Below are 23,672 nucleotides of genomic sequence, written 5' to 3'. Positions count from 1 at the left end.
CAGAATGTTGTTGCCCTCTTTTCGACTTTTGGCTCGACTTGCAATAACCTGCTCGACCCACACGAGAAGAATGGCTCGACCCAGTCAAGCAGCTTCCAGTTGCTTCACAACATTCTATTTTATAAAGCTATTGCTTTACGGTTTTTTTGAAACTTTTTTCTCTTATTGTTTATTATAAATACACGTCTATTCAACATTAAGGGGTGATTATTACATTGTAATTAAAAGAGAGAAATACATTGTAATCCTCTTGTAAGGGAGATTGATCTAGATAGAGAGACAGCTACAAATTAGGGTTCGTGAGTAATTTAGGGACTTTCAATTACTCTTGTATTCTCTATAGTTAGAACCCTAATCATGAATGTAAAGTTAAATATGAAATAATTTCTTTAAACTAAATATCTTATTTTTTAAGTATTTTAACTCAATTTTTCTTAAGTATAGATATTGATCAAAATGTAAGCATGATTAACTTTAAATGGTTTTGTGGTCAGAATATAATGTGTTAACGAATTAATGCGTGTCATTTGTAACTCGGCTACATAATACACATTAACTATGGAAAAAATCTTGCTTGAGAAGAAGATCAAGACACGTATTACTTCATAGCTTGAAGAAATGAATTTGATCAAGATGATTGTGTGATTGAAAGAGAGGCAAATGATGCTTGAGGGAGACAGAAAGAATGTAAGAATCTTGTATGGACCTAGTTACATTAATTTGTTGTACACATTTCCATTTTAAAGAATTGTATCAACTGATATAAGTGAAAAATGAGGAAATATTAGAATTATTGCACAATATAATACAATTTTAATATGAACTAAATCCGCACAATACTTGTTCAAGAACAAGATGTCATGCGGCTAGAGAGTAAAGTCGGACACGGAAAAAAGTTGGGATACCCATGTGCGATAAATTGATCACTTTACATACTAAATGTATAATAAATAATTGAATTAATAACTTCGAGAAGTATTTCGAATTGTTACTCAAGAGAGTGCAATTGTGCTTGTGTGGTCAAGTAAGCGAAATCAAAAGCTTTCTACATGAGTGTTTTGCTTAGACCTGTTTCAAACTAGAGTGAGTGTAGAGATGCAAGACATCCCCCTATCCCACAATTGAACTGGATTTCTTTTCAACTTTGCAACTGAGACTCGAGTTGGAAGATTCTATGTCATTTTGTTGGATTTGGTCGAGTAAGATCCCAACGTGTCAACTCCATTTTGGTGTGCGAGGTTTATCACTTGATTAAAAGAATAATTGTATTGGGCTTTCAAAAGGGATCATAATAGAAAGACAAGGGTGATTACGGTGCCTATATGTTAAAACCATATAGACAAGCCGCTCATGGCTCGCAGGCCTAATATGTGTGCGCATATGAGCAGACAAAAGCGACAAAACACAAGCAAAAAAAAATTCTTAAAAATTGCGTATATTCTCCTGGTTGAAATAGATTCAAATGTTCTAACAACCTCAAGCTCTAATGAATTTATACAGGAAAAGGCACCTAAGGATTGCAAAACTTCAGATTCTTACTCCATAAGTGTGCAAGAGAACTCCTAATGGTATCTTGATACCCTTAAACTTTTCCCAGAGCAAAAAGCACATAGAGATGGTACGGTCTATGTAGATTTCATGCTTTTTGGAACGGAGTATATCAATCCATGTTAACTAGCAAGTAGCAAGTCAGTCATATAAGGACTTTGCTGAATGAACTCTCATTTTCTTGGTTTCAAGCTTCACGACTTTTTCCGAGGACTTTTCATCCTTTGCAATCGCTTTTGCAATAGCTTTTTTCCTTCTCACATTCTTTGACCTCTTCATTTGAACCCCCTTCTTTACTTTCCTGCAGTAAGGATACCAGCAATCAGAGACAGTGAAAAATTAAACTCCCAACTCCTGAGTATTGACAGAGCATGGGTAGATTATTCAACCAATTTAAATTAACCATTGCTCATTATTTTTACTTATCAAAGGGACCACCATTTTAGACAAAATGGGTAGGGGGAGGGGGGGATTATCAGCACTCAAGAGGTAATGGGATAGAATAAAAAAGTGCTTTAGGAAAGCAAATGGGTTTCATTGTGACTATGAGAAGATTTACCTTTTTGCAACTATATTGGCATTTTAACACTTCAAATGAAAGACTAGGATTAGGATTTAGGCCGATACACTAAAACATAGTCAGATTCACGGCAATCCTTCCACTAACAATGCAAGCTCACCAACTAGTAATCATAGAGCATACTGATCACATCAAAAATGTCAACAATCAACAAAAAATTATGCGGATATGTTGTATTCCTATCATTAATGCAATAACTAATTCCACAAACTAGACAAAACAAGGATATTACTTGCTAATAGCCAAGCAAACCAGTATATTGACACTCGGTCCATCCATTGCAATTTTTAACCATATTATCAAAAATAAACTTCTCTACTCTCTGAAACATAGTCACCTTTCCGATTTCCTATAATTGCAGTAGGTCATAAATAGATCTATTCCCCCTGAAACCCAGCCTCCACTTAACGGCCAGAGACTTCAGAGTAATAAAACATTGTTGTTGGCAAAAGGTTATGAATGGATTCCTAGAACCCTACTTACATAATTCAAGAATTTCACAACCACTCCAATGGTCATTGAGATGTAATCAAGCTAAATCCTCCACAAATTACTCTCAGTACATCAGAAACATTTTTTTATCTGATTCACTTATCCCCCCTCCCCAAATTGCAAATTACAAACTGCAGATTGAAACAGGCAAAATTCAGGCCACTTTAGGCTAATTTTGAGCGTCTTAGGTAACACTGATCACAACAAATGTGCGAGAAAATCATTAACAATCCTAATCCATCCAATTTACAAGGTTTTCAATGAAAAGCGTCAAATAAGTTAGTGAAAACCCTAAATTTCCTAAAAATATGGGAATCCTTGATTATAAAAAAAATATTCCACAATAATTAAATGTATCAGCAAACAGAAAAATAACAAAGTTACAAATATAACGAGTATTAAACCTGGCAAGAAGAATAGAAACTCCTTCCCTCGATTCAGAAGTATCCATGGCTGCCAAAATACATATACAAATCTCAACAAAGCAACCTGAAACGAGCTAAATTTTCAAAAATAAAAAAGAAGGCCGAATTACGAACCTTGGGGTATATCAGTAACGGAAACCTCGGTAGTATCCATAGGAGCTTTATCAGAATTCTTCTTCTTTTTGTTTCTGTTCTTCGCCATAGTTGTAAGCTTTGACGAAGTGAACAGGGGATTGAGAAGCAAAACCCTAATTTGGAGAAATCTACTTTTTGTAAGAAAGATAATTATAAATGTGCGCCGGTACCTGTAACCGTCTTATAATAGGTTTGTTTGGCAAATGACTAGTGAAAAAAGTTATTTGATAAAAATCGCAAATCAAATTAATTTAAATTGTATAAGAAACATGGTTTGGTTTTGGATTAGATTTTTTAAAATAGAAATATTTTGGTTTGGATTAGGTTTGAGCATACTTAAAATTAAAAATCGAAATTCTGAATCAAATTAAAATAGAAGCTCATTTTTACATTGACAATACTAACAAAATGACCTAAGCAATCTTATAACTATAAAAAACCTTAAGTCAATAATAAAAATTTTATTTCATTCCCATGTGCAACTATGATTTTAAATGTTTTAGCTTTATAATGTTTGTAATCTAACTTGATTTGTAGTTTAAATTTTTTTTTAGTGAAAATTTGGTTTGGATTGGTGTGAAAAAATTTAAACCGAATTATTTGGCATGGTTCAATTTGGATTGTGGCTCAATTTGGTTTGATTTGGATTGAAAAATCAAAAATAGAAATAAATTTGGTTTGATTTGGTTTTATCATAAAACCAAACGACAAATCGAATTTTTACCCTTATAAATAATTGATATTAATTATTATCGGGCTGTAATATACATTGTTGGATAATTGTTTACGCCATTTGCTAAAGAGATGTTTGATAAAAATTATTTGTTGCATGATGACCCTTATTTAGAAAATGTAGGCTAAAAGCCAAAAACCAAAGAAAAATTATTATAAATATTATTTGTTTTGGCTTAAAAACTATCTTTTGACTATGTTATAAGCTCTTTTTAAAAAAATAGTTGTTTAACCAACTAAAAACTTAAAAGTCAAAAGACAATAAAAAATAATAAAAAGCGGTAAGTCAAACTGTCTCATTATGAGAGAAGCCCACACAATTAGTTTATTTTTCCAATTGACAACTTAAAAATCATAAGTCGTCGCTTTAAAGTTATAAGAGTGATCACGTTAAGACTTTAAAATGTGATCAATTTAAAACTATAAATGATAATTTTAAGTTATTAATGACCTCTCTAAGAATACAAGTTTTCACTTTATTGTGATAATCAATTACTTTAAGGTTGTAAGTGCACATGACATTGGGTCAATGCAATAAAAATAGTTTCAATATGAGTCCGTTTTATTTGATAATTGTGAAAAAAAGCTAATTGTCAAACGACCCACTTTCAAATGTGAAAAGTCGAATAAAACAAACTTTTTTCAAAAAATTCCCAAAATAAGTGTATTTGTGTCCGAGACTAAGATCAGGAGTTTGTTTGCCACTATAAATACCGAACAAGAGAAAAAAAATACCACAAATTTGTTCGCTGTTACTAACAACGAACAAAAACAGCGAACAAAAAAAGACAACGTTATAAACTCATAACGCTTGAAGAGAAAAAAAACCATATAACTGTTTTATTTCAAGTAAATCAATTGAACTAAACTAATTAGGTAAGCTAATTGAATTAAATATAATATTAAAAATATTAAGTGTAAAATGATATAAAAAAAACTTCATCCAACCAAATAAAAATAAGATAAATGGAATTGAACTTAAAAAATCTTATAAAATATCTTTTCATTAGTACTCCAATAATTTTACATCACTAGCCAATTGCAAATTGCAATGGTTCTTACAAAAAAATAAGACAATGAGTAAGATCCATGCAAAAACTTGGCGTAGAACATTAAATCATGAATACTCATCACATAATAATCTATCCAAAAGGAGGGAGCCATTCATGGTTAGACAAAATTTAGCATTTAAAGGGACAATAATATGCATGCTTTGTCTCCCTTTATAAGAACTATGGCTGTTGATTTGACTAAACAATTAGTATATGTAATGTTCATGCCTTATACTCCACCCGTTATTGTTTATGGTTACACTTTGATCAAAACTGTAAGAACTTTTCATTAACCGTAATCAACAAACTAAAACAGATTGCATAACATATTAGCATGCTTTTTTATAGCATGAATGCATGATGCTCCATCACTTGAAGGAATTGGAGATCAAAGCAAACTACATGATGACCGATGATGATCATCATAATAAATAGACAACAACCAATACTTATAGTAAAAGAAAATTTTAGGTCATGTTTATTTTATTAATGTTCTTCGTAAATTTGAGAAAATACCAAATCAAAAGTCAAATTAATATATTTACGTGAATAAACTTTGGGCCTAAAAGTAAGCAATAATCATTTTTCATATTGTTTTGTTTTATATTTTTAGATTTTGACTCAATCTATGTGACAATTTCTTGATAATGGTGTTGCATAATTAATATTCAAGGCTTTTTCAAAATAATTTAAGGGTATATGGTTTACATTATAAATAAACATTCAAAAAATATTATTTTGATTGAGTCAAAAATCTACTATAATGTCCTTAGCTGAGGAGGGCTTTGTGCATGGGAGCTCGATTTTCATCCAATTGTGAACTTCAACTAGTTTGTTTATTTCATCTTTTTCTGTAAAAGTCGCTCTTAATATAAAACCCTTATCATGTAAATAAATATAGTTCATATTGATGGAACCACATAAATCTTATGACATAATTGATTTACTATTATACTTCTCACATATACATTTACATGTCTTTCTTCTTAAATAACTAAAATTCTGACTCTAATTTAAGATAACATATGATTTATACTGTTTATGTGACAAATATACAAATTAATTATTAATTAGATTATGAATCTACAAGTGAATATAGATAAAGAGTGTCCCTAGCTAGAATTCAAAAACAAGTTCACAACAAACTAAGTAGATAAGCTAGCATCACTAGCAACAATGGATAGAAAAGCAAAGCAATCACAATAGAAAAAGACATGTAAAAGGGTTTGGATGATTAGGTATGATATATGGCTACTTTAACTTTGACTTATTCATCACCAACTATTGATTGATTTATGGTAGTGTTGTTTATTAATTGGCCTTTTTCAATTTTGCTATAATTTGATTGATTGCCTTCCCTTTTTGCCTTAACCAAAGGAAGGAACTAGATCCAATCGTTACCCTTAAGAAGATAATTAAGGATTTTTGGCTTCTTGTAGACTAGTTATTATCATCACCAATTTTATTATTATTAGTTTACTAAAAGGACATGCAAATACTGTTCGAAAATATTAGTGTATATAACATATTTTGAAACCTTTGTCATCAACTTAAGTATTTGATTGAGTGGATTTCTTGACATAATATTAGAAGTCAACGTAATAAAAGGTTCTGAGTTCGAATCTCAATCACCCCTCATTTAAAGTAGGATATTCAGCGCCACAGCCAGGTATAAGAAGAGTCTGTGTTGCATCCACACTTTTAGCCCAAATAACTTTCATGCGAGAGAGCGTGTTAAAGTTTATATCATATTTTGAAACCTCAACCATTAACTTGAACTTTTAATTAAGTCGATTCCTAATAGAAAATCATTGTGACTTAGGAGTTGGCTCCATGCGAGCGTAAAGATTTTAAATTGTAAGGGAGAGGTTAGGCCCGATCAGTGGCCCGTAAGAGCTTCCCTATCATAGACTTGCATTTATTTAATTGAAAAAGAAATTATGTCCTTCGGGTTTTTCAATGGGGACTTTTGAACGAACACCTCATGAGATTATCAAGAACTGAACACCAGTTAGCAGTAACTCATTATGGTCTTTGTACATAAAATAAAGGAAAAATTATCTAGTATAATTCAATCTATTTGTGATTTTTTTATGATAACTTTATCTATTGATTAACCATACATAATTCTAATCTTAAGGGGTATGTTCCTAGAATAAACTCGGTGACCAGATAACTTGCTATAACAAGTTTTATTTTAAAAAAAAAAAGATAAATTAAAATAAAATGTTGAAAAAATGTTAAAAAATTTATTTTTTTTTACTATTTAGAATTTTTTATGTAAAAATTTAAAATTTTTCTCTTATTTTAAATTAATCTTCAGTTTACTTTTTTGTGAATTATCTACTATAGCATGTCATCGGGTTATCCAAGTTTACTATAGGCAAATACTACTTAAAGTTGAGATTATTTATGGTTAATCAATAAGTAAGATTATTGTTGAAAAAATCACAAATAAGTAGATTATTCTAGGTAATTTTTCCTAATAATAACTTCTAATAAAAACTACTTATAGTTTTTCGTTATTGAAATTATTATTATTATTATTATAAGATATGTTGATAAGGAAAGAACCAGGTGGGAGTCAGAATATTTTTTTGTTATTGAATTTATTAGTTATTATTATTATTATTATTGAATGGGTTGTGGGAAGAAAAGAATCAGGTGAAAGTCGAACTCGATTTTACCTTAACTCTCACCTAGTAAAAGTAAAATCTGTTTTAATCGAGACACAACTTGATTATATTATTATTATTATTATTAGGTTTGACTTTTTAAATTAAACAGGATTACTATACAAATAAAGAATCTATCGCATGTCATTAGGTAGATTAAATTTTAACAGATATTGACTTTTAGTAGGATTAGTTATTTGATATTGTACTTATTGCAGTAGTAGGAATGTACCACTGATGGATAGATTTACAATTATGGTTGATCTAGTACTACAAATATATTTTTTGTTAAGTTATGGATGATGCTTATTATTAAGAGTAAAAAAAAAAAATTCTATTATCATTATTAGAATAATATATATTACATATATTTGACATTTCATTTTTGCTTATTAACTGAGACAAAATTAATAAGACAAAAGAGTATGATATTTGTATATCCATATATAATCCCTTTACAATTACATTAAATTAATGCCAAGCCTCATTCCCAAAAGACTAGGATCATGATCAAGGTGTGTGAATGGATAATATTGAGCTAGCTATCTCTTTCGTATATACATATTTAAAATTGACAATAAGCGACAAACACTCACAAGCGAACTTATATGATCCTATCATAATAAGTATTACGAAGGAACCTTTAGCGCACAGCTTTAGGTATTTTTGTGTGACCGCGAATTAAAGATTACGAAATCAAGTTATTATTGCAGGGTCTTGCAGAATAAAATTTGTTTTCATTATACGTACCGTTATATCTCAGAACTCTTTCCTACCTTTATAGATGTGATCCGTCAACTACCTTTCTTTTCGATTACTGATTTTATACGAGACACTAATTTGATAACCATAACCATCTAGTGAGCATGGATGAAATGTGTATTGTGTAGTAGTAATTCCTGAATAAATAATGGTCCTTGTAAGGGAGTGTATAGTAAAGAGGGACAAGGGGGACAGGAACCCTGAAAAGTACATGTGCCCTTTCCTTAAAGAAAACTCTCTAAAACATTCCTTTTACATCGGTTCATAAAGTAGTAGTACTACTACTCACTCTAGTATAGGAATAGTGCACTTCAGTAATGGTAGTCTAAAGGGTATGTAGGACTATTCAAACTGGACACTATTGTGACAACTGCATAGGATAATGATTGAGTCCCTTCCAAATTTGCACTCACCCATGTGATTTATCCACTCAAATTTACCTTTTTTCATGCATCTACTTCTATGATTCTAATCACAAAAGTAAATTGATGATTTATTCACAAAAACTTTTACTAAATCTGTTGTATAATATTGCAATTTTAATGGACTAAATATGTAAAATAGAGTTAGTTTTATTAGTGATATGGACTATGAAGTATGAATATAAAAGTATAAATACTTTTATGTTTATGTGATACTTAGCTATATATATTTTTCTTTTGTTTCTCAAAATTAGCTATATTTTGTAGATTTTATAAAGTAACTTATAAATATTACATGTACCCCTATTTTATTCCTATTTTATAGCTTATTAACTCTAACTGTTATTATTATTTAAGAACAAAAATGATATTTTGCTATCAACTGATCATTTTCTTAATATATGTGCCAAGTCAAAATGATGCAAGTATTATGAAATAGATATAGAGTAAAACTAATTTTTGATATTGCATTTATCTACCTAATCTATATTTCATATACTCCTTTTTTCAAGTGAAAAGTAATTAAAGGTGAATCTTCATTACGATTTTGTGTCGTTATTTTACTTTTTATTATTCAATTTAAACCTGTTAAAATTTTAAGTTCTTTAGTCTTATATTAAGTTGGTCACTCCACGAAAATTATTTAAGGTCATCCATCATCAGAAATGGATTTCAACTATAAGTTTAACTTTTTAGTTAAGTTAATTAGTCATTTTATATAATATAAAATTAAAGTAGTATAAGAAAATATTACTGTTTAAATATGATCAACTCGTTTTTTAAGTGGAATTATTAACACCAATTAAGTGGAATTATTAACACCAATTAAGAGAATAGCCAAAATCGTGGTCTCTCCTTGGTTAGCCGCATGCATGTTTGCTTGGAGAATAAACTTGGAATGAAAATGTTGAATTGTGGCATTACATATTAGTAGCTTTATATTCCTTGCTTCTTGTGATAATATAAATGAAACTGAAAATATTTCACACAAGTTTGAATTAAATATCTAATATTTGATATTTTGAACATTGAAATTTTGAATTATTATTTTACATTGATATATATTTCTATATTGTTCTGCTTCATTTAATTTTTTTATGTGCTGACTTACATTTTTTTTATAAAGACATATATTTGTATTATAAAAGTTTTTATAGATTGCATTCAAATTAATTAAAAGTATATAAATAAAATTGTTGTATGAAATAATTTTTGTCATTGACTTTTTAATTATTGCTTTACATTATTCATGAAATGATATTTAAAGAATAAAGATTCATGTTAATTCATATATACCTCATCTTCCTGTGGATGAAACAAGAAGTTTTATGGAGATATTTGAAAATGTTTAGCTATATGTGCACGCCACAATAACCTGCTTGGATCGAGCTTGGGTTCGAAAATTACAATTGAGCTAAGTTGTATTTTAATACGATTTATGATATGTTAATTTTTCATCTTAATTTATCATATTTTCATCTAAAATCACTTTTTTAGGATTTAAACTTAATAAGAAGTCAACAACACCAGTTCAAAAAATTGAAATTAACATTATAAAGTGTGGTTTACGATTTCGTCAGACTCGAAACACACGAAAATGAATCACACGATAAATTAATTACAATAACATAAACCAAACCATAGCTTTTGGACCGAAAATCAGACCAAACTGTTAAAATGCATATTTATTCAAATTAATTTATAATTTAGATCAAATTTTGTACTCTACATCTTTATCAACATACCATGCAAACCTAATGATTGAAGATTTTATTATTTACTCTTGTGATATATCCTCTTACTCCTTGCCTGTAAGAGATAGTACATGCTACAATTTTACCTGCTTTTTAATCTCACTCTTTCTTAAGCATTTGAAAAATAATGTGAGAATTTTCTCTTTAATATTAAATAATGAAAAAATGAATAGAAAAAGAATAGTAAAGACAAACCAAAAAAAGAAACTGAGTGCTTTAATATGAAATCGTCTCACTATGAGACAAATCCATATTATTAACTCATGTCTGTAATTAGTTACTTTAAATAATTACTTTAACACCCGTCTCATTTAGTAATTTGTGAAAAAGTTTAAACAAATTAATAAGACCGATCATAGATTTTTAAAAGCCCGAGAGCCGAGACGAAAGATTATAGATTATTTATGGCCCCCTAAACTATTATATATATATATATATGTATTTCAAACTTGAGCGGTAGTTAAAAACAAAATTTTTTTATTAGAGCCTTAAGTGTAGACGTATAATCTAGGTCCTACAAATTAATCTTGAAAAGGAAATAAGAAAAAAGAACTATACGTGAACACAAGCACATTGTATGTATAGGAATTATTATTAAGACTAGGTTGACAACACTTTAAAATTTGAATGTTTTTAAATTAATTTCAAATAAATCGCTTTTTCTCTCTTACCATACACACATTTTCAGTTTCTCTCCCTCCCTCTGCTATCACTCCACCTATTTCTTTCCTTTTTTTCCCCAATTAACAATCAGATTAGGTTTTCAAACCCCAGCAAATTAACAGCTTTTCAAATTCAATCACCCAACTATCAATTATACATATAACAATCCTTAATTCTTCCTAATTTTATCCCATTTTTAGCAATTTTCACTTCCATTTTCAAATTCCCTTTCTTACTTCCCAAACCCCCCTTTTCATTCTCTTTTACCATACCTGAATCATCATTAACAACCCAATAAAATTCTAGTTTTTTTAAACAAAACCCAGATTTCTAATTTCTCTTATTCCAACAAAACCCAGATTTCTAATTTCATTTTCAATGTCAAACAATTAATCTTCATTTAGGATTCATCAATTTTTGTTGTAAAAAGAAATTAGGTAGATAAATTAAGCAAAAATGATGTCAACATCGCCAACAATGATGCGAAGTTCATTGGAAGAGATGTTAGAGAATCTCCGTAAAAGAGATGAAGAACAACCTAAAGACATTCCCCCAGCATTACCTTCTAGACCCACATCTAGAGCCCGTTTACCCTCTGCAAGAAGGTCTTTGCCGGTCGGGTTTAAGGTTTCCGGTGATGATTCTAAAAGAAAGCCTGATGATGACGTAGATGAGAGAGAAAAGAAACTTGGAGTGGGGCCCTGGTTTAGGAGGAAGAATAGTTTTGGTAACAGTAAGAAGAAGATGAAATCAGATCAGTCACCTTACAATGGAGTTGAAGATAGTCAAAGTCAAGATGATGAAAATAGTGTTAATGGTGATGGGGTCACACCTACTTCTAAATTTATGATTGAGTGGGAAGATAATCTTGATTATTTCATCAAAAAGGTAATTTTACTAAGTTTTATTGTGTTTTTTAAATTATGGAATTTAGATTTACATGTTGAATATAGTAGATATTAATTGAATGGGAATAGAATTCATATAGACAGCATTAGAATCGATTTATTGGTTTATATAACCGATACCAAGCTTTTGAATCAAGGGTTTGTCTTGTTGTTTCTTTTTAAGTCAAAGGATTTTCTCTATTTGTTTTTCTTTTTCTTTTTTTGGATGTAAGTGTTAAAATTTGATTTATTTAGTGTGAAATCTAGCTTTCCATTTTAAAAAAAATTGTGACCTTATTTTGAGGCCTGAGCTTCAAATTGAAGTTTTTTCCTGTAGGATTGGGTTTTGTGGGTTATAGACTTACAGTATTTGTGTATTGGGATTCAACAAACGTAGCTTAGATGATACGCCACTGATTGCGCGAATTTTTACTGAACTTTGTAAATTGGGTTAATCTGATAAATTTCCTTAATATGCATCTGGATGTGATAGAATTTTTGTTTATCATCTATTGTTTTTTTCTTTCTGGGTTTTTGGGAGTGATGATGAACTGGGAAGTTTGTGATTTTACTGTTGTGATGGTTGTTGGTGTAATTTTTTAAAAAATTTATGTTGTTTCTTGTGATTACTGTCTATAAAAGGTTGCAACTTCTAATGATTTCCCGCTATTAGGATGACATTTTTTTTGTTGAGGTGTTGTTGTGCCACCGAGAGGCCAGGGATTCAAGGCTTGGAAGTAGACTCTTGCAAGAATGTAGAGTAGAATTTACCTACATTACGCCCATTCTTGCAATCCGGGAACGTTCGTGCCCAATTACCATAAAACGCGACCCAAATTGCTCAAAGTGATGTCCCGCTGCAGAAGACCTTTTTAAAAGATATTTTGGCCCTCAATTACAAATTAAACAAAAAGGAGATGAAGCCTAGAAAACAAAAAAAATGCCACTATATAACAATTTCTCAAAGCAAAAAAATCGTTTTAATTTAATTTTGTTTTCAATTATACGTAATGTATCTTGTATCCAATCGTTTCCGAGTCAATCTAGGTTGCGTTCCTTGTTCTTGTTCCTGTTCGCGTTCCACGTTCCAAATCAAATGTCTTTCCAGGTAACAATGATTACACCTTTGTAGTTGGTCCTTTTTCATGACCCTCGTTTTGCAAAGACACTTGATGCATCAGTCTGTCCTGTTGGAATAAAAGCTTTTTTTGAAGAAAGAATGTTTGTGGAATAATTGCCCGAATGCATTAATTAAAGATTTTGATCTGGGGTTAGTTTTGATTGAACTGTAGATTGTACTTAGAATTAGGATACTGACACAATGACACCAGGATTAGTGGTGGGGTTTTGAAAGCTCCATGACATCACTTGAGCTTTAGACTTAATTGAATGACTATTCAGAGCAAGAAGAAATATGTCTACTAGAATCCTGAATTTTTGGCACTATCATTTGTTTTTTCAAATGTTTACCTACATACAAACGCTTTGTGCACTGGGCGGCCCCTTTTGTTTGATAATGCTTAGCGGTCAATGAGTGTACTCATGAATTATGATCTGTTAAGAATCCTTAAGTTTTCTGTAATGTGATCAAATATAGCTGTTCTCTTATTAATTATCTTTGATCTAGTCTTTGTTTAAACATGTTGGGTAGCCTTCCTGGCTGGTATGTAAACGTGATCGTATTTCCTGATAAATTGTCTGATTCTTTATTTTGATATCTACTGGAAGTATGTCCATACTCGCCCAAAACAGCTTACAGAATGCCTTTCATTTCTTTGGGTTATTCTTTTGCATGATAATGCTCGTGATTGTAATGTGATCAATTTGTGAAGAAGTAGCATGCTACCACATTCTTGAGAAATGAAAGGCCAGTCTGCCTTCCTATTTCTGGTTCTTTTTTAACAGCTAAAATTTAACTTTTAATGTTTTAGAAACTTCGTGTGTGGTGTCGACTTGCTTCTGGACATTGGGAGCTGGGGAGGATTCAGTCCATCTCAGGCGAGGAGTCTCTTTTACAACTTTCATCAGGCAATGTAAGTTACATCTTTCATATGGATATTCTTATGATTTATGTGCATATTCAGAGTTTGAATATTGATTTACTTGCATTGCTATAGGTCGTCAAAGTCTTGAAAACTGAGCTCCTACCTGCAAATCCAGATGTTCTTGATGGTGTAGATGACTTAATACAGCTTAGTTATTTGAATGAGCCTTCAGTTCTTTGCAATCTTCAGTACAGATATTCACGTGATCTGATCTATGTTTGTACTTACCTTTCTCTCTTAATGTCTGTTCTTTCTTTTTGAGATCTTATGACTTCTAGCCTAACCTATGTTTTTACCATATATCTGGTGTTGGGCTTCGCTTAATAGAGTAAAGCAGGTCCCGTATTGATAGCAATCAATCCGTTCAAGGCTGTCCAACTATATGAGAGCAACCATGTCGATGCTTATAGACAGAAGCTTGCTAACAGTCCTCATGTTTTTGCGATAGCAGATGCGGCTTATGATGAGATGATGAGAGGTCTGATGTTTTTGCTTACTATATCTATGAAATTTGATCTTTTACTTACTGTCATATTTGTATTCATGCTTTTTATTTTTATTTTTCTGCAGATGGTGTGAATCAATCTATTATTATAAGGTGCGTCCAGATGCTTCTGTTTTGTTCTTTTGTAAAATGGATGTAAAATGGATGTATATATCCGTTCAAGGCTAGTTTTGTTTTGTTCTGTTTTATTTTGTTATCTCAATGTGATGCATTTTTTCACCTTACAGTGGGGAGAGTGGTGCTGGGAAAACAGAAACAGCAAAGATTGCAATGCAATATTTGGCTACACTTGGTGGTGGTGGAAATGGGATTGAACGAGAAGTTCTTCAAACAAGTTGTATATTAGAAGCGTTTGGAAATGCGAAAACCTTTAGAAACGACAACTCTAGTAGATTTGTAAATCTCCTATTTCTTCTATTGGCTTTAATCATTTTCTTATCTGTTTTACTTAAGCTGAATTTTTTAGAAATGATGTTGATTATTGGGTTGTCCATGCTTTCTACAGGGAAAGTTGATTGAAATTCATTTCAGTATGGCAGGAAAGATATGTGGTGCCCTTATTCAAACTTGTGAGCTACCCTTTCTATTTATATTTGAAAAAATTGATCTCTTTAAACAATAGGGTTGACTAACTTGTCAATGTTGCTTTTGTCTAATGTTTAAATTGATGGAACGAACAGTCCTGCTTGAAAAGGTGAGATGTGACAGCTGATTCCATATTGAGTCATTCTATTTATTTTATAGTCTTTTCCTCACCTTTGATTTTCCATATGCAGTCAAGAGTAGTTCAACTAGCGAACGGGGAAAGGTCATACCATGTCTTTTATCAACTTTGTACTGGCGCACCATCTGATCTAAGAGGTTAAAATGCATTCTTTTTTTTTCTTTTTGATTTTTGACACAGGAATACGAAATGATGTTTATGCATATCATCACCTTGGACTCTTCAATTCACCTCACGAACTTATCACATCATTGATATTCTCAATTTGGTTGGAGACTTTGATTTGGGTTGTAATTATGGATTTTTTTTGTGAAATAGTTGGGTTAGACACTTGGACTGTTAGACATGTATTCGTGTCCAACAAAATTACCAGAATCTAAGTAACATGACTTTTTATGGTGCATTGCGTATTTGTCATAAATAATGGGTACATAAGGTAAACAAGAATGAAACATCGTCGTTCTTATAATATTTTCTAAGTGAATGGTTTTGCATTATTCTAATTATTAATCAGTTGATGCGTCGTTGGATGCTTTTCAGGTAGATTGAATATTAAAACGGCTAATGACTACAACTATCTTAATCAGAGTAATTGCTTGGTGATTGATAATGTTGATGATGTGCTGAACTTTCATAAGCTTCAGGTAATTCAATTTCTTTTGATGATAGAAGAATTTCTGTTCATATATTCCAATAGCTAAGTTCATTTTCTTATCCCATCTCATCAGGAAGCTTTGGATATTGTTCGAATCCGCACAGAAGACAAGGAGATGATGTTTGCTGTTCTCACTGCAATTTTATGGCTTGGAAACATATCTTTTCAAGTTGTTGACAATGAAAATCACGTGGAGGTGGTGGCTAATGAAGGTTGGTATCTTGTTTCTGTGTGATCAAGTTTTTATAGCTTACTTCCGTATAATAGTTGGTAGTTTTTCCACCTGTTAGATTGAAGGAGCTGCATTTGGGAAGTAGACTTAATTACTAAGGGTAACAGTTGGCTGCACCAGTTTTTTTGAAGTGTATACTATGTTATTTGGTTCCATATAATAGTTAGTATCGTGCTTCTTTGGGAAGTATCTGTGTTGGAGCCTTGGAGGTTCATTACTTCGACTTCTGAAATTTTTGTTTTGGAAGAAAAATGCCAAAAAAAGTATTTTGTAGGGAGCAGGGACATAATTGCTATCAACTGGACCAAAGTCTGAATAGTTTAGGGTGGTAAGCATTACTCAAAGCAATCCCAACTCCAATTTGTGTCTTTTAGCAAATAGTAGATTTTCAGATTGCAGCGCTTGACCTCAAGTATAAATTTAGGGGCTGTTTGCTTCATTAGTATGAAAAGGAAAGCCAACCATGGTAGCTGCTGTGGGTGGTTCAACAATGGTCAATACTTATTGAGCTATTGGTAATTGGGGGAATGCTCAAATCCTAATCCCTTGTGGGAGTGGAACTTGATGTAGAGGTTCTTTTGGGAATCTTAGAGTGGAAAGTGGGGTACGAGAATTCAGATAACAGTCAGCCAAAAGTTGTTGTGGCCAATAGCTAACAATAGGAGACCAGGGAGCTAGGGAAATAAGATGTTGAAAATTGGATCGAGAGGGGAGCACATGAATGTTGGGAAGAAATAATAAGAGTCCTTTTTGAAGTGTTGCACTCTCATTGGAACATCCATTACTCCACTTCATAGCAAGTGCGGACAAACTTGAGGAACGGAGGGAGTAATGTTGTATATCGAAGGATATATATTTTAATTCTAGATCAAAATAGATTAGCCGAATAAAATACATATTCTTTGTTAGCAATGATCTTTCATGTTAGTTTATATTAGTTCACGTAGCCGACCCCTACATTTGATATTAAGGCATTCACATTTTTATTGTTTCAATCAAAAGTTTAGACTTCGATTTTGGTGGATTATAAGTTCCCTTTGTCCTCCACCTATTACTCTGCAGCTCGCGATATGGAAAAAAAATTTATGTTGTTTGTTGGCTTTGCTTATTTGGCAGCTGTGACTTCTGCTGCCAATTTAATTGGTTGCTCTGAGGAGGACTTGATGCTGGCTTTATCAACTCGGAAAATTCAAGCTGGAAAGGATAACATTGCAAAGAAATTAACTCTACAGCAGGTATGTGGGCCATACTTTTGCATTGGAACTGAAGCATCTCATGCATGCAATATGACTTGGTTATATCTTGTGGTTTGCAGGCAACGGACACCAGAGATGCCTTAGCAAAACTTATCTACGCCAGATTGTTTGATTGGCTTGTGGAACAAATCAATAAATCTCTTGAAGTGGGTAAAAGGCGAACTGGAAGATCCATAAACATTCTGGATATATATGGCTTTGAGTCATTTCAGGTCTGCAGCTCAAAACATCATTTTAAAAGCGTGCAGTGTTTCAAGTGATTTTTATTTATGCTTAGTTTTATTTTTGTTTTCAGAAAAATAGCTTCGAGCAATTTTGCATTAATTATGCAAATGAGAGATTGCAGCAACATTTCAATCGCCATCTCTTCAAACTGGAACAAGATGTGAGCTTTTTGGCTTTGAATAGCTTGAAATATGCATCTAAATTTTGTACTGAATGCTTTGATTTGGATAAAAATTCCAACTTTAAGTTGGATCGTGAAGGCTAGAATAGCTTGGGAGAGTACTGTGATGAGCTGTCATGCTAGAACTTTTCTACATCACATTTCGAATTAACATTGTATCCTTAATTCGGAGATCGTATCATATATCTTCTACTGGCTATCATATAGATTTTCGATTTTAAAAAAAGTTTTTGAGACTTTTTTTTGTATGCTTCTCAAAACTTCTATGTATTTGTGACTTCTGCCATAACTTCTGATTTATGCCACCTTAGGATTATGAAGCTGATGGGATTGACTGGGCAAAAGTTGATTTTGAGGACAACCAAGAGTGCTTGAACCTCTTTGAGACGGTACTTTTGTTTAATTGGGTACAATTGTTTTGCTTGATAGTTTTCTCTTTTTTTTATGCAAGAACTTTAATTAGTTTATTGTGTGTCATGCAGAAACCTCTGGGGCTCTTATCTCTGTTGGATGAGGAATCAAATTTTCCCAAGGCCACTGATCTTACTTTTGCCAGCAAGCTTGAACGACATTTGGGCACCAATTCCTGTTTTAAAGGAGAAAGAGACGGCGCATTTAGTATTTGCCATTATGCAGGACTGGTATGTTTGTTGTTGAAGTTTGAAGGCTAATTTATACCATCTATATACCATGTCCGACTTCATGATATGTAGGATAATTTTCTATTTAATCGTAAGTAGTTGGTTAAGCATACAGCTTATTCAAAGAAACTTTTTGTGATAGTGATGAATGTATGCATGGACGAACAGTTGAGCTTTATAATCTTCAGTTTCTGTAAAAGCAGAATCATACTCTTCCAATTTCATGGTGATTCTTGGTCATAATCTTTTCTGTGGTTTCACAGGTTCCTTATGACACTACTGGGTTCTTGGAGAAGAACAGAGATCCTGTGCACTCTGAATCTCTCCAGTTACTCCAGTCATGCAGCTTTCCATTGTTGCGGCTGTTTGCTTCCAGTATGCTTGACCAATCTCAGAAGTGTATCAGTCCCAATGGCCCATTAGCGCTGGTTACCCAGAAGCAAAGTGTTGCAACAAAGTTCAAGGTGATCATTTTGTTCTATTATGTTCATTTTTTGGGTTAGCCAGTGTGTATTTACTTCAGAAGATGTTTTTTTTCCAAGTGTACCTAATCCGTAATTACATAGGTCAATCATAAATAACCTCTTTCTTATTACATGGATTATGCTGCATACATCCAGCCCTTTAAACCCTAACTAGGCCAGAGCCACTTTTCATCGGGTTAATGTCATGTTGCTGTATCTGCCCATTTTCGGCCTTTTTAGTTCTTTATCTGTTTATCCTTTTTCGTGTGGAGCACCGTCGAAACGCAGTGATCTTATTATTGATATTGTTCGTGATAGTCTATGCTTATTTTATCCATTTATTTTTCCTTAAGAAGCTAATTTCTTAATCCCATTCTCTACATGCAGAGTCAACTTTACAAACTAATGCAGCAGCTGGAAGATACCACTCCTCACTTCATCCGATGCATAAAACCAAACAGTAAGCAACTTCCTGGTGTGTATGACAACGATCTTGTCATGCAACAATTAAGATGCTGTGGAGTTCTTGAAGTTGTAAGGATTGCTAGGTGTGGGTATCCTAATAGGATAACTCATCAAGAATTTGCGCAAAGGTATATGATTCTTTTGGTTGATTTAGTGAATATGTATTCCCAAACAGATCCTCATGTTCCCCTTGACATCTCAGGTTTGGCTTCCTGCTTTCTGATAAGAGCGTATCTCAGGACCCCTTGAGTATTTCAGTTGCTATTTTGCAACAATTTAACATTCTTCCTGAATTATACCAAGTTGGCTATACAAAATTATATTTCCGGATTGGGCAAGTAAGAACCTTAACAAATCTTTTATTAATTTTCTCCTGATTGTGTGCATAACGTCCCCTTATACCTCTACCACCTTAGATGAAAACACATCATATCATATCATACATCATACATGCTAATAAAACTGTTGGAAAATGACAAGTGTCATCCTTATGGAGCCTTGACGAATGGAATTATTTTAGTGAATGTAGTTGATTACATGACAATGTTTACCTAATTTAGAATATTTTTTTTATTGGAGCTAAATTAGGTAATGTATTTATATAATTTATTATAGCAATTCTATATACCTAACTTAGAATTTGATATGTTAGATTGAAGAAAAAGTGATGTTTTTGATAAATAATTTTAAAAAATTAGTATTTAATTTTTGCTTTAAAAAAGTCATATATTCGATAAATTTAATCACGATTATATATACTTGCATTATTCTTTGTAGTTATATTTTTATATATTCCATATTAATAAATTCGTGCATTGCATGAGTTTCTATATTAGTATTCTTTCGATTGTGATCAGAAATGGTTGTAAAGTCCCTGTGTCAAACCTCATAATTGCTTAAAAGAATTTGACATACTATTAATGCCACCAAGATGTATCTTTCTTTGTAAAGCCTATTTGCATACATGGCGATATTTATTTGATATGCTAATGCAAATACATGTAGATTGCGGCATTGGAAGATACAAGAAAACAAGTACTGCAGTCTGTTATCGGATTACAAAAATGCTACCGTAGTTATAGAGCTCGAACAGAGTTTACGGAACTGAAGAAAGGAATATCTACGTTGCAGTCCTGTAATGTTCATATGCTATTTCATCTATGATTTGTGTTCCTTGACATTTACTTCATACTAAGTAGTTGTCTTGTTTTATCTCGTGGTGCAGTCATCCGTGGGGAAATTACCAGAAGGAAGTATGGGTCTTTATTACTGAAGCATAGAGCCCAATTGCAAAAGCTTAAGAACAACCATAAGCATACGCGCAGTGCTTCAAAAGCTTTGGATGAGCAGCAGAAAGCAATCGTTCAATTACAGTCTGGTAAGTAATTGGCCGTACCAAGCACCAAAGTTGGGGACCAGCTCTTATTTATTGCTGTACATCATAGCAGTCTCATTATTTTTTTGAAAATTGTATTTAAACAGTGGTACGTGGTTGGTTGGCTCGAAAGCATTTTGATGACATGCTGACAATCGGAGACTCCAACGTCAAATATATGAATAAAAACAATGTCAAGGATAGCAAAACTGGACAAATGAAGGTACTGTTCAAAGGTGTTTAAAACAAAACCGATGACCCGATGTTCACCCGACCTTGTAACCGAATTCGATTTGACCTAGCTTAAAAATAGAGTTACATGTAAAAATCATTGTGGACACAAATCCCGATCTTGAACTGACCCAAAATCAACCTGTTGACTCGAACGAACACCTCTAGTATTCATGATTTGTGCTTGGGGAACCATTGATGCTGCTTATTGTCATTATATTTGTTTTTTTATTTAACATTTGATTTACTGAAAATAATGTTGTTCGTTTGAAGAAAAAAATGTAACTCTTTTTGCCTGACCAGGATTTGTCCCGAGCGAATCTTCAAGTTTCCAATAGCGCTGTGGAGGAGCTTCAAAGACGGGTTGCAAGAGCCGAAGCAACTTTAGCTCAGAAGGAAGAAGAGAACACTTCATTAAGGACACAGTTACAGCAGTATGAGATGCGGTGGTCAGATTATGAAGCTAAAATGCGGTCAATGGAGGATATGTGGCAGAAGCAGATAACATCTTTGCAAGTAAGTTTGTTTAATACGTTCTTATGGAGATGCAAACCGTCATTTTTATCTCCTTTCTGGGACAATGTCCCTACTTCATAACAAAATTAGCAATTGCGTTCAATGCTGTCTATAACGAAGTGATTTTGAAAGATTTATTCGTTGGTTTTTCGAATATTGTGCAACTTATGCATCAAGACTGTTGCAGTGACGTTATGATCTGTGGTCCGTAGTATCATTAATGCTACTTTAGCTACTACTAGAGTTGTTCAAAATAGACCGACGAACCGATATTCACCCGACCTTGTTACCGAACCCGACTTGACCCAACTTTAAAATGAATTTAAAATTATATAAAAATCAATGTGGGCACAAGAACTGAGTTTGAACTGACCCGAAATCAATCCGATGACCCGAATGAACCCCTCTAGCTAATACTACCTACGTTTTCCTTATTTCTAGTTTGACAAAAAGCTCTCATAAATGATCAAACTAAACAAAACGAAATAGAATGAGTGCTCTATTGGTGGTTTGGTAGTTCCTTTAATAATTGCATCAAATAACAAAAAAAATGTCGATATCCAAGGTGGCAGTCTAAATGTTTTGAAATCATACAATGTTGTTGGTGATTTATAGAAGACGTGACATTGAAAACCATGTCCCTTAAAACAACTTGAAACTCTTGCAGATGAGCCTAGCTGCAGCTAAAAAGAGTCTTGTCCCCGAGGATGCTGCTGGTCAACCTGGAAGGCAAGATGCATCACCATCACCTCGCTCTTACGATTCAGATGATAACTTGTTTATGGGCCCTCGGACTCCCGGAGAGTGCACACCAATGAAGTACTCAAATCCCATTGCTGAAGCTCGAGAAGTTAATGGAGGTGGCCTAAATCCAGTCAATCGTTTGGCAAAGGAGTTTGAGCAGCAAACACAAGTTTTTGATGAAGATGCTAGAGCTCTTTTCTCGGTGCCGTCTACACCAGGTATGAACTCCTTTGATGAGCTTCGGAGACTGAAGATGAAATTCGAAGTATGGAAGAAGGAATACAAAGTTCGGCTGAAGGAGACAAAACAAACGCTTCACAAGATTGGGCATGCTGATGTGGAGAAGCATCGTCGTAAATGGTGGGGAAAATTGAGTGGAAGAGTACATTAATCGGAGAAAACTTCATATCTTTCAAATTTCTCTGTAAACTACTTCGCTCATCAACTTCTTGAGCCAAAACGTGTTCTGGCATGCCGTGCAAGTACATTAAGCGGAGATAACATGAACACGGTTTGTGTTGTATGTCTACCAAATTTTGTTGCTTGGTGGAAAACCTGATGATATCAAGGTGTATTTTTAAAGGGTTACTGTCCGGGAGAAGATGTGACGACATTCAATGTATATATAGTGAATATAGGCGTTCCAAAAGGCGGAAGCGAAGCTTATGTTGTGTTTTTATGTAAGGTTGTAGCCAATCAATTAGTTTGTTGGAACTCTTGGATTTTCTTCCTCGTACTTTTATCACTCATGTTCTTCCAACATTTTTGAGTTCATGAACACTTGATTTTTTCCAAATTTGTTGTAATATTGTCTATCGGCACATCCCCACATCTTGTACGAGAGCCATTCTTTACATCTTTTGATCGAGCAAATGGGGTATCGTGCATTCGGGTTGTAGTATAACCGACATATTAATGATATTGATTTGTTGGATAATTTTATTTTCGGTTAACTTGTTGAGATTGTTTATTTTTGGCTTTTGGTTAATCAACAATAAAAAAAAACTTATTTGGTAAATAAGTTTAAAACTATAACTTATTTGGTGAACAAATCAAGCCTTCCATTTTTTTAACTCTATCACCTTGAGCCCAAAAAGGTAACCGGGTCATCAGTTAAGCCCAACGGGCTGAAGTATAGACCACATGGGTAGAGGTCGTTGCAGTCACAAACTCCATCCGACTCAATACGAAAACCCTCAACGAAACCCATGAGTATTACTTGAAACACTAGCACGGCTAGAATGCTTCGAGCATGGACTAGGGTTATGTTGCTCATATAGTCAAGT

The 23,672-nt window shown here is 32.9% G+C and overlaps 2 protein-coding genes across 2 annotated transcripts; one reads left to right on the top strand and one right to left on the bottom strand.

The window, feature by feature from the left end:
• Positions 1 to 1,419: 1,419 nt before the first annotated feature.
• On the bottom strand, positions 1,420 to 3,338 carry LOC130818155 (uncharacterized). Its single transcript, XM_057684215.1, has 3 exons — positions 3,160 to 3,338; positions 3,025 to 3,073; positions 1,420 to 1,849 (listed from the first exon to the last, which is right to left on the bottom strand). Exons 1-3 carry the CDS (start codon positions 3,245 to 3,247, stop codon positions 1,690 to 1,692), a joined length of 297 nt encoding a protein of 98 aa, XP_057540198.1. The 5' UTR covers positions 3,248 to 3,338; the 3' UTR covers positions 1,420 to 1,689.
• A 7,861-nt stretch (positions 3,339 to 11,199) lies between these two features.
• On the top strand, positions 11,200 to 23,323 carry LOC130817475 (myosin-2). Its single transcript, XM_057683197.1, has 24 exons — positions 11,200 to 12,128; positions 14,059 to 14,160; positions 14,245 to 14,388; positions 14,500 to 14,650; positions 14,743 to 14,770; positions 14,905 to 15,073; positions 15,183 to 15,246; positions 15,358 to 15,371; positions 15,454 to 15,538; positions 15,942 to 16,045; positions 16,130 to 16,268; positions 17,405 to 17,523; positions 17,604 to 17,756; positions 17,840 to 17,929; positions 18,262 to 18,339; positions 18,433 to 18,591; positions 18,855 to 19,055; positions 19,443 to 19,648; positions 19,723 to 19,858; positions 20,526 to 20,655; positions 20,746 to 20,898; positions 21,003 to 21,118; positions 21,430 to 21,642; positions 22,310 to 23,323. Exons 1-24 carry the CDS (start codon positions 11,697 to 11,699, stop codon positions 22,775 to 22,777), a joined length of 3,654 nt encoding a protein of 1,217 aa, XP_057539180.1. The 5' UTR covers positions 11,200 to 11,696; the 3' UTR covers positions 22,778 to 23,323.
• The last annotated feature ends 349 nt before the right edge of the window (positions 23,324 to 23,672 follow it).

The sequence above is a fragment of the Amaranthus tricolor genome, chromosome 7 (assembly GCF_026212465.1).
Source record: "Amaranthus tricolor cultivar Red isolate AtriRed21 chromosome 7, ASM2621246v1, whole genome shotgun sequence".
Classification (NCBI taxonomy): Eukaryota; Viridiplantae; Streptophyta; class Magnoliopsida; order Caryophyllales; family Amaranthaceae; genus Amaranthus; species Amaranthus tricolor.
The sequence above is the reverse complement of the archived record's forward strand: the minus strand, read 5'-3'. Positions and strand labels throughout refer to the sequence as shown.